At 34.5% G+C, this 11,441-nt stretch overlaps 1 protein-coding gene and 1 non-coding gene across 2 annotated transcripts in view; one reads left to right on the top strand and one right to left on the bottom strand.

Moving 5' to 3' along the window:
- Nucleotides 1–2,840: 2,840 nt before the first annotated feature.
- On the bottom strand, nucleotides 2,841–2,913 carry TRNAK-CUU (transfer RNA lysine (anticodon CUU)). The gene has a single exon. It is a non-coding gene; the product is annotated as a tRNA-Lys (tRNA).
- A 5,465-nt stretch (nucleotides 2,914–8,378) lies between these two features.
- The window catches only part of IntS14 (integrator complex subunit 14), a 226,276-nt gene continuing 223,213 nt past the window's right edge, over nucleotides 8,379–11,441 (top strand). Inside the window, exons 1-2 of the mRNA XM_089648835.1 lie at nucleotides 8,379–8,692; nucleotides 9,112–9,266. Of these exons, the coding sequence (XP_089504961.1) occupies nucleotides 8,506–8,692; nucleotides 9,112–9,266 (342 nt within the window). The 5' untranslated portion in view covers nucleotides 8,379–8,505. The remainder of the gene's footprint in view (nucleotides 8,693–9,111; nucleotides 9,267–11,441) is intronic.

Here is an 11,441-nt window from a genome sequence, read left to right as displayed (position 1 = left end):
CCTACCATCATGTAGAATCACCTCCCGAAGTTACTGCACTTTGACCCCGGACACCCTGTATATTTATGTATAAACCTTCACGAAGACATACTTTAAATGATAGTGAAATCCTATCAAAATCTGTTTAGTAGTTTAGAAGAACTATGCGCACAAACAGACAGACGCGAATAGCGGCTATTTTATACTAAGGTATTTAGAGAAGATTTGCCAATTTTATTATTATCAGGCAAGCTTCATGTGTGTTTCTACATAATTTAACCACTCGAATAATGGCTACCCACATTTAGGTATCATCGCCCTAGGCCTTGAGTGTTGGCTTCCTAAATTTAGGTAGACAATTTTTTCAAATGTATTTAATTTTTTTTTTAAGCCTGCAAATATGGGTGACCGGATAAATCATCACATCTTTAAAAAGTTATATAAAGTCATGGAAAGTGATGAAACAAAAACTTTATTAACTGGGTTAAGTATGTTAGGTTAGGTTAAAATTTTTTTGGTAATTATTCGGAATCGCTGGACAAGGGTTATATGAAATATTTTTAAATAAAACCTTCTGATTTACCTTAATTACTGTAAAAGGAACCTGACTGCATTTGGGATATTTTTAATTTTAGCATTTTAAGTTTTAATTACGTAAATCGAAAATTCACTTTCGTTGTATGGGATGACAGCTGGAATCATAAATATACCACTCTCTAGATCGATATCTTCGGGCTTTTTGTATGTAACGGAATTATACAGTACTTAACCACAGATATACAAGCAGCATACAAGCAGTACCTACCATGCGGAGCAGAGCAGTAGACAAGGTAGAGGAAACTCAAGGCCATTTAAAAAAAGATGGGACCATAGACAACATAATTGCTCTCAGCCTACTCTATTCATTCACTAGCCCAAAAAAACTATTATAAAAATAAAAATGTCCCTGAAGCGGAAAAATGTCGAAATGTTTTCCAAGGGCAAGGTTCATCTGACTAAAAAAATAAACTTTTACAGTGCATTTCCTTAAGATGAAACTTGTTAATCTGAGAAGAAGAAACCCAAAATGACAAGAAATTTGCAAAAACACTGAAGAAAATTTCCAAAACATGATTGTCCGACAGTACGACGAAGAATTCCGACATTTTTCTGCCTATTTTGAACTCATGGTCACATATGTTTAAAAATCTTTAATTTCACCAAAACAATAAGATAATACAGGATAACACTAATCAATAACATGAATAAGTTGGTCGATATAATAAATAACATTTATACGTTGTGGAGGAAGACATATGCCAAGTATGAAGCATTGCTAAAAAAACCGAACGAATAACCTAAAAACTGTCAATTCCCTTGAACTTACGTAGGTAGGTTGAATATATGTTTGTAACTTGCTAACACTATACTGGCTCATATTGTATTTTTATCACGAACAACTTTAACACGCAATATTTTCGACGGAAATGATAGTATTTCGGCAGCAAATGACAACCCGCGTGTATAAATAAACCACACTCATTTTGTTTGAATGATTTGAAACTGTCAAACGGCAAAATTCCGTCATCTCTTTCTGTTACACGAGTCATTATGGTAGAGAGCGAGAGATCAAAACAATTCTTCTCTTTCTCACCAATGAGATCTGAGCTTTTAGCCATATTATTCGTTTTCTATAAGAATTTTGAGGTGGGCGTGGCGGTTTCAAATGAGTTTCAAGGCCAAAGCTTAGTTAAATGCCCCTGGTTTCTGTCATAAATAAACCAATCACAATCAATGGTTTCTGTTGATAAAATTTACTTTTGTTGGTATTCTTGATACGAATGGCTATATTTTTTACCACGTGCAAATAGTAGGTAGGTACTATTTTAGCCAAACTCGCCAAACTAGCCAAAAATAAAATAAAGATATTTAGGTATGTTTTATAAAATAGAAAAATTAAAAAGGTGAGGTTATTATAGGTTAGGTTGGATTATTTTAGGTTAAAGCCCAGCTACACTACTCGCGAAGTTGATCGAAGTTGACCGAATACGATAGTGTGGGCACGAACTTCACTTCGCTTCGGGCAACTTCGCTTCGCTTCGCCCGACTTCCGATTGTTGTCGGTAAATGCGCCCGAGTCAAAGGACTCGAAGCGTTACTCGCGAAGTTGCACGAGTGTGTGGGCACGCACTTCGAACTTCGGCTAACTTCGTCGAGGACTTCGTCGAAGCGTCGAAGCGAGTAGTGTAGCTGACACTTTAGGTTGGTTTATTATTAGGATTTAGGTTAGGTTGTAGCAGTCTCGCCCGTTTAAGTACCTACCTTACCGACAGTCAGCATTCTCAAGTTGCCGTCTTGTTTTGCGAACTACTCTGAAAGGCGCTGCGCTGCATTGAATTGTTGGTTCGGTCAGTTGTGGTTCGAAACTCGTGTGACAAGGAACGGTGAAAGGCTTACCGACCTTGGCGGACCCTGAATTTACGTAAGAGGCCCTTTTATTTGAGATTGACATATTTTTAGTTTATTAGGGATTACAATGATAATTTATAAATTTGTTCAGAATTATCTAATTCTGAGCTGGCGCCCATTTATTCTTATAGCATCATTTATTCTTTGTAAAATCTTCAACTGACATGACTTGCATTTTTTAACTATCGAGCATTTCTGTCTCGACACGCTTTGAGATATAACCTTTATATTGAGTCTCTTGTTTCTTTTATTATTTCCTAGAGCTATGTGTTTAGAAACCGCATTTTATAAAAATAAATCTTATATTTGTTAAAAGAGTTTTATTACTGGTGCAAGCATTTAATCTACCCACATATATCTTGAGTTCCTTTTGAGAAGTATTCAATACAGGTAAGATGAAATGTTACAATTGGCGCCCAACGTGGGGCCCGAACCCACGACCCTGAGATTAAGAGTCTCATGCTCTACCGACTGAGCTAGCCGGGCATATATATTTGTTGAAAAAAAAAAAATTGTTACATTTCATCTTACCTGTATTGAATACTTCTCAAAAGGAACTCAAGATATATGTGGGTAGATTAAATGCTTGCACCAGTAATAAAACTCTTATAACAAATATAAGATTTATTTTTATAAAATGCGGTTTCTAAACACATAGCTCTAAGAAATAATAAAAGAAACAAGAGACTCAATATAAAGGTTATATCTCAAAGCGTGTCGAGACAGAAATGCTCGATAATTAAAAAATGCAAGTCATGTCAGTTGAAGATTTTACAAAGAATAAATGATGCTATAAGAATAAATGGGCGCCAGCTCAGAATTAGATAATTCTGAACAAATTTATAAATTATCAGTGTAATCCCTAATAAACTAAAAATATGTCAATCTCAAATAAAAGGGCCTCTTACGTAAATTCAGGGTCCGCCAAGGTCGGTAAGCCTTTCACCGTTCCTTGTCACACGAGTTTCGAACCACAACTGACCGAACCAACAATTCCATGCAGCGCAGCGCCTTTCAGATTAGTTCGCAAAACAAGACGGCAACTTGAGAATGCTGACTGTCGGTAAGGTAGGCACTTAAACGGGCGAGACTGCTACAAGGTTAGGATAGATTGGATATTATAGGTTAGGTTGGATTATTATAGGTTAGGTAGGATTATTATTAGGATATAGGTTAGGTTAGGTTGGATTATTATAGGTTAGATTAGGTTGGATTATTGTATGTAAGGTTCGATTATTATAGGTTAGGTTGGATTATTATTAGGATATAGGTTAGGTTGGATTATTATTAGGATATAGGTTAGGTTAGGTAAGGTTGGATTATTATAGGTTAGGTTAGGTTGGATTATTATGGGTTAGGTTAGGATATAGGTTAGATTAAGATTTAGGTTAGGTTAGTTTAGGTTTGATTATTATAGGTTAGGTTACTATAGCTTAGGTTAACTAAAACCATAATTATAATAATACCTAAATATAAATGATTTAAGTTTTTTAAGTAACATAAAAATATTTCGAAAAGAGTTTGGCCAAAACAGTACCTAACTAGAATTTGCATTCTGAAATGATTCAAATTCTAGCTACTCGTATCAGGAATACCAACCAGAGAAAATGTCAACAGAAATAATTCCAGCTGTCATCCCATACAACGAAAGTGAATTTTCGATTTACGTAATTAAAAATTAAAATTAACAATATCCCAAATGCAGTCAGATTCCTTTTATAGTAATTAAGGTAAATCAGAAGGTTTTATTTAAAAATATTTCATATAATCCCTGTCCAGCGACTCCGAATATTTACCTTTTTTTTAAACCTGCAAATATGGGTGACCGGATAAATCATCACAATGATAATTCATCACATTTTTAAAAAGTTATATAAAGTCATGGAAAGTGATGAAACAAAAACTTTATTAACTGGGTTAAGTATGTTAGGTTAGGTTAATTTTTTTTTCATCGTTTCTAATGACTTAAAAGTGTGTTGAATTGTCACTGTGTTGAGTTATCATGGAACCGCAAATATGATATAAACGATGAAATATAGGTCGATTCATTGGCTTTAAACCACATTAAGCAGTTTATATGTTTCCATATAAATATTCGGAGGTATGATTTTTTCAATGAGTGCTGCCCAATCCAAAACTGAATGCCCACAAATCTTCATCGTTCGAGGCATTTATTTTGTAAGAAGCTCTAATATAGTTGATTTATGGCTCTAATATGCCCATCATAAATATACCACTCTCTAGATCGATATCTTCGGGCTTTTTGTATGTAACGGAATTATACAGTACTTAACCACAGATATACAAGAGTACCTACCGTGCGGAGCAGAGCAGTAGACAAGGTAGAGGAAACTCAAGGGCATTTAAAAAAGATGCGACCATAGACAACATAATTGCTCTCAGCCTACTCCATTCATTCACTAGCCAAAAAATATTTTATGGTAGAGAGTAGTGATGGGAATGATCGAAATATTTATATAATCGATTTTTTTTAACCGAAACATCAAAAGAATCGAATGATCCATTCGAATGAATCGCTCGGAGTGCGGGAGCAATAGCTAACCCAAAAAAACTATTATAAAAATGTCCTTGAAGCAGAAAAGTGTCGGAATGTTTTCCGAGGGCAAGGTTCATCTGACTAAGAAAATGAACTTTTACAGTTTATTTCCTTAAGATGAAACTTGTTAATCTGAGAAGAAGAAACCCAAAATTACATAAAAATTCCAAAACATGATTTTCCGACAGTACGACGATGAATTCCGACATTTTTCTGCCTATTTTGAACTCATTGTTACATATGTTTCCAAACTTTAATTTCACCAAAACAATAAGACAATACAGGATAACACTAATCAATAACATGAATAAGTTGGTCGATATAATAAATAACATTTATACGTTGCGGAGGAAGACATATGCCAAGTATGTTACGTAATAACCTAAAAACTGTCAATTCACTTTAAACTTGAACTTACGTAGGTAGGTTGAATATATGTTTGTAACTCGCTAACACTATACCGGCTTATATTGTATTTTTATCACGAACAACTTTAACACGCAATATTTTCGACGCGAAATGACAACCCGCGTGTATAAATAAACCACTCTCATTTTGTTGGAATGATTTGAAAACTGTCAAACGGCAAAATTCCGTCATCTCTTTCTGTTACACGAGTCATTATGGTAGAGAGCGAGAGATCAAACCAATCCTTCTGCTCTAACCAATGAGATCTGAGCATAAATATACCACTCTCTAGATCAAGGCTGCCCAACCTTTTTAACAGTTGGGCGAAATTGAGGATTTTGAATCACTGGCGGGCCACTAAATACCTGACGGTTCCTATTTCCATGGGGGTTGTTAGAGAATTTCTATAAAACATATTTCCCCACAAAAAAAATTCAAAATGAGTGCTCCCCACAAAATATTTGAAATCCATGGGGGGGGGGGGTTGTTACGGAACTTCGCTGAGAAAAAATTCCGCGCACCCAAAAACTACAAGATTCCATTTCGGACGCAAAAAATATTATATCAAAAACCGGTGTATTTTTTTTTAAAAAGTAAGTTCAACAAGTTAGATTTTTTCGTCACTGATTCTCGTTCTGAGTAGCCTAAATAGCGATAAATCGCCTTCGTTGGCAACACTGGTGACCGCGCGCAAGCTGCATTGTTTGTTTTACCGCGGGCCCGCGACACCTTTTCAAATTGGCGGATTGGCGGGTTTTTTGAAAATGGTTCACGCGGGCCACTTATAATTCGTTCGCGGGCCACATTGTGGCCCGCGGGCCTGGGGTTGGGCAGCCTTGCTCTAGATCGATATCTTCGGGCTTTTTGTATCTAACGGAATTATACAGTACTTAACCACAGATTTACAAGCAGTACCTACCGTGCGGAGCAGAGCAGTAGACAAGGTAGAAAAAACTCAAGGTCATCTAAAAATAAGATGCAACCATAGACAATATAATTGCTCTCGGCCTACTCCATTCATTCACTAGCCAAAAAAATATTTTAAAAATAAAAATGTCCTTGAGCAGAAAAGTGTCGAAATGCTTTCCAAGGGCAAGGTTCATCTGACTAAGAAAATAAACTTTTACAGTGCATTTCCTGAGAAGAAGAAACCCAAAATGACAAGAAATTTGCAAAATCACTGAAGAAAATTTCCAAAACATGATTGTCCGACAGTACGACGAAGAATTCCGACATTTTTCTGCCTATTTTGAACTCATGGTCACATATGTTTAAAAATCTTTAATTTCACCAAAACAATAAGATAATACAGGATAACACTAATCAATAACATGAATAAGTTGGTCGATATAATAAATAACATTAATACGTTGTGGAGGAAGACATATTATAACAAAAAACCGAACGAATAACCTAAAAACTGTCAATTCACTTTAAACTTGAACTTACGTAGGTAGGTTGAATATATGTTTGTAACTCGCTAACACTATACTGGCTTATATTGTATTTTTATCACGAACAACTTTATCACGCAATATTTTCGACGCGAAATTATAGTATTTCGGCAGCAAATGACAACCCGCGTGTATAAAATAACCACTTTCATTTTGTTTGAATGATTTGAAAAAAGTCTAACGACAAAATTTCGTCATCTCTTTCTGTTACACGAGTCATTTGGGTAGAGAGCGAGAGATCAAACCAATCCTTCTGCTCTAACCAATGAGATCTGAGCTTTTAGCCATATTATTCGTTTTCTATAAGAACTTTGAGGTGGGCGTGGCGGTTTCAAATGAGTTTCAAGGCCAAAGCTGAGAGAAATGCCCCTGATGCCCACTATCGACAGTTGAATTTGGACCATAAATAAACCAATCACATTTGGACAGTCATCGAAACCTTAGACCTAAAAAGCCCTGGACAGAGCATTAGTGCGATTTTCTATGAATATCATTGAAAATGTTATAATTTATCCACCTCACTCATTTTCTGCGTCGCCATGCAACCGTATTTAAAGACGGTTCAGTTTATTTTTAACCTTTTTTACGACCATTCGGATCCTGCGCAGAAAAGTTCCACAATTATGGACTGTGCTGCAAACGGTTGCCTTACTTTAGTTAGGGAACTTTTCTTTTCTGGGCAGGGTCTGCTTATTTAAATGTGCGCTCTTCGGCGTCCAACGTACGACTTGGCACGGCTGATGTCGTAGATTATTCAGAGCAATATCGAACCCTTACTGGTCCCAAATATATGGTCACGTGGTTTGCCTCCAGCTCGTTGAAGTGAAACCCGAATTTCATGTTTGGGCAACTCTATAAATTTGGATGTCTATCCCGAGTCAAAAATGGCACCGGAAACAGGGTTAAGTATATTTTAATATTATAAATAAACAGAGCTTATTTCTGGATTTTGAAAATGGCCATTTCAAATTCAAAATTGGCCACTGTGTTGGTTATTATTTTTATTTGCACAATATTTTGTATCAATGTCACGTAAATAATAAATTTGCGGTAACTAGAGGTCCCAAAAAACAATAAATAAATTTTCCACCCCCCCTCCCCACCAAGGTGAACCCCCTCCCATGTGAATGCTATAGTTATGCCACATTGAAATCATGTTAAAACCATGAAGGAGAATTCATTTTTTCCATTCGATTCCTCTAAATATATTTTTAAGCTTATTTCGTAAATATTTTTTATTTTTACTTGCCATGCAATAAATTGTTTTTTTTTAAACAGGTATTTTTGCAATGGAATATATAATTTTATTTGTACAAACTAAATAGTATAACAAAAGATATGTGTAATTACTAATATGACTTTTGGATCGAGTACCACATGAAGGACACATATTTTCTCATTGTATTGTAAAAAACAAATAACCCTATTATTTTTTACTATTCATAGATATTTTTTATAAATTTTGTAGCTTGTCTTCTTGATACTTCTTGTCTATGATATTTTTCACTTTGTTTTTTTATCTATGTTGCTTTCTGTCACTCGTTTTGGCAATATTGACACATAATTTCGCGGCCTGAAATTCGAGTTTGCCGATTGATTTGCGAATTGAATGTCATTTTATTTTATTGTTTAGAGCTTTTTCTCACTGATCACGCTAATATGCCGATCGTTGTATTGCTTGATGTTTCGCTATCGATGTCTCGGCCGGTGGTGACCCAAGAGCCGGGAAAAAATCACACGAGATTCACATTGGCCGTTGCCGGTGTCAATGTGTTGCTGGATCATTTGGCGGCTAATTCCAAGCTTGAATTTGTATCTTTGGTGGCGTTTTCATCTCTCTACGAAGGTAAATACAATAATTCTTTTGACTTACGACGTTTGCTGTGTTGTGTTTTTTATAATAATATTGAATTCTATGGATAGATAGGTGGCCATGTTCTATAAATATGATATTTTGCGTGGTGTAATGGTGTGGGGAGGGTGGCTGCTGCAGCGTCCCGGGTATTTTACCCCTTCCAATGGAAATTGCGCGGTGCATTATTGATTGAAATGCAGTGGAAGCTGACTGCAGGTTTTGCGCAGGTTTTAATAATGATTTAAGGGGTAAACATCTCCCGGGTGGCCAGGTAAATCAATCATTCTCTCTGCAGCATCCAGACGCTCAACAAGTGCCGATTCCGATCGCTCTCAGTCTTTTAACTACGTTTGAAGAACAGAGGTCTTGAATTGTCTGCATTTCGTTTATTTCTTAATAAATTTTCGCAGTTGTGAGCGGTTTTACTCGGGACTACGACGCGATTAGACAGAAACTTCGGCAGCTGGAGGACTTCGACAAGACATGTCTGGAGGGAGCCCTGAAAGGGGCCTACCATATGGTGCTGTCTGAATGGGGCAACCAGACGCACAACCACATTGTTCTGGTAAGTTCCCTGTCGTTTTCGTTCATTATAATGGATTATTTACCTGCCCAAATGTTTTAAAATGGATTAGTATTGGATAAAAATGAGAAAACTGAAAAAAACTGAAGCCATCTGGGTTTCATTTTGAATTGAGAATAGCTAAAAGAGTAAGTGATTTTATGCAATTCTTTAATAATAGTTTTTCTTTATGAATTCATTAAAATTGTGTTAAAATGGATGAGATCTGAGAAAATGTCTCAATGATCTAAAATTCAAAATGGCTGAATAAGAGTAGAAATATTTGGACACAATATCAAGTCTTGTTTTGTAAATGTTGTAAGATTAAATAGGCGCTGAAATAAGAAATAAATTGCTACTAAACAGTCTTGGAGCCAATAGTATAGGTGCAGCTTCTTCAGACATATTGTGCCATTTCAAAATGGCCGTATGACCTGGAATAATGGATTGAATTTAACATTTTCTTTTTTTGAATCGGCTTAATATGAACTGGGGCATCTCTAAATACACTATTACATTCAATTATTTTAGTTAAAATAGTTTCAACCTTTCCAGACATGTTGAATATTAATATAGATTACTTAAAATTCAAAATGGCGGAATATACTTTGGACGAGTTTGTATTGAATTTAAAAGTTTCTTGTATAAATTGGGATGTTTCCGGATGAATTGACAAGTTCTATTATAGAAAATGGATCGCTTTCAAACTACTAAAGGTATATACGACCTTTCCGGACATCTTGCGCTAATTCAAAATGGCTGAATATTACTGGAAAAACCCCACCTACATGCAATCAAAGATATTGTCAATACGATACTGACAATTCTTTTCATCGAGATACTGACCATAATTATTTATTTCTTTACTATCATATTGACAATTCCTTTCATCAAAATGATACTGACAATAATTATTTATTTCTTTACTATCATATTGACAATTCCTTTCATCAAAATGATACTGACAATAATTCATTTCTTGAATATCATATTGACAATTCCTTTCATCAAAATGATACTGACAATAATTATTTATTTCTTTACTATCATATTGACAATTCCTTTCATCAAAATGATACTGACAATAATTAATTTCTTGAATATCATATTGACAATTCCTTTCATCAATATGGTACTGACAATAATTAATTTCTTGAATATCATATTGACAATTCCTTTCATCAATATGATACTGAAAATAATTAATTTCTTGAATATCATATTGACAATTCCTTTCATCAATATGATACTGAAAATAATTCATTTCTTGAATATTATATTGACAATTCCTTTCATCAATATGATACTGACAATAATTCATTTCTTGAATATCATATTGACAATTGATTCCATCAATATGATACTGACAATAATTCATTTCTTGAATATCATATTAACAATTGATTCCATCAATATGATACTGACAATAATTCATTTCTTGAATATCATATTAACAATTGATTCCATCAATATGATACTGACAATAATTCATTTCTTGAATATCATATTAACAATTGATTCCATCAATATGATACTGACAATAATTCATTTCTTGAATATCATATTAACAATTGATTCCATCAATATGATACTGACAATAATTCATTTCTTGAATATCATATTAACAATTGATTCCATCAATATGATACTGACAATAATTCATTTCTTGAATATCATATTAACAATTGATTCCATCAATATGATACTGACAATAATTCATTTCTTGAATATCATATTAACAATTGATTCCATCAATATGATACTGACAATAATTCATTTCTTGAATATCATATTAACAATTGATTCCATCAATATGATACTGACAATAATTCATTTCTTGAATATCATATTAACAATTGATTCCATCAATATGATACTGACAATAATTCATTTCTTGAATATCATATTAACAATTGATTCCATCAATATGATACTGACAATAATTCATTTTTTCAATACAATATTGACGATTCTTTTCATCGATTTGATATTAACCGTTTGATTGCCAATCGTCGACTTTCGTCGATTCGTGTTTTAACGAAGATTGCCGATCGTCGATTTCCGTCGATTGCGTCAGTCGTGTTCTGATTCGCGCGTACGTCGGGTGTGGTGCTGCGGCGTTGGTAAATATTATTCTAATATTATCTTAATAGTTGTAAGATCGTAGTAAACCGTTTA

Source organism: Hesperophylax consimilis, chromosome 28 (genome assembly GCF_061612785.1).
Source record: "Hesperophylax consimilis isolate HC1 chromosome 28, BYU_Hcon_1.0, whole genome shotgun sequence".
Taxonomy (NCBI): domain Eukaryota; kingdom Metazoa; phylum Arthropoda; class Insecta; order Trichoptera; family Limnephilidae; genus Hesperophylax; species Hesperophylax consimilis.
This window is presented reverse-complemented; position numbering and strand designations above follow the sequence as displayed.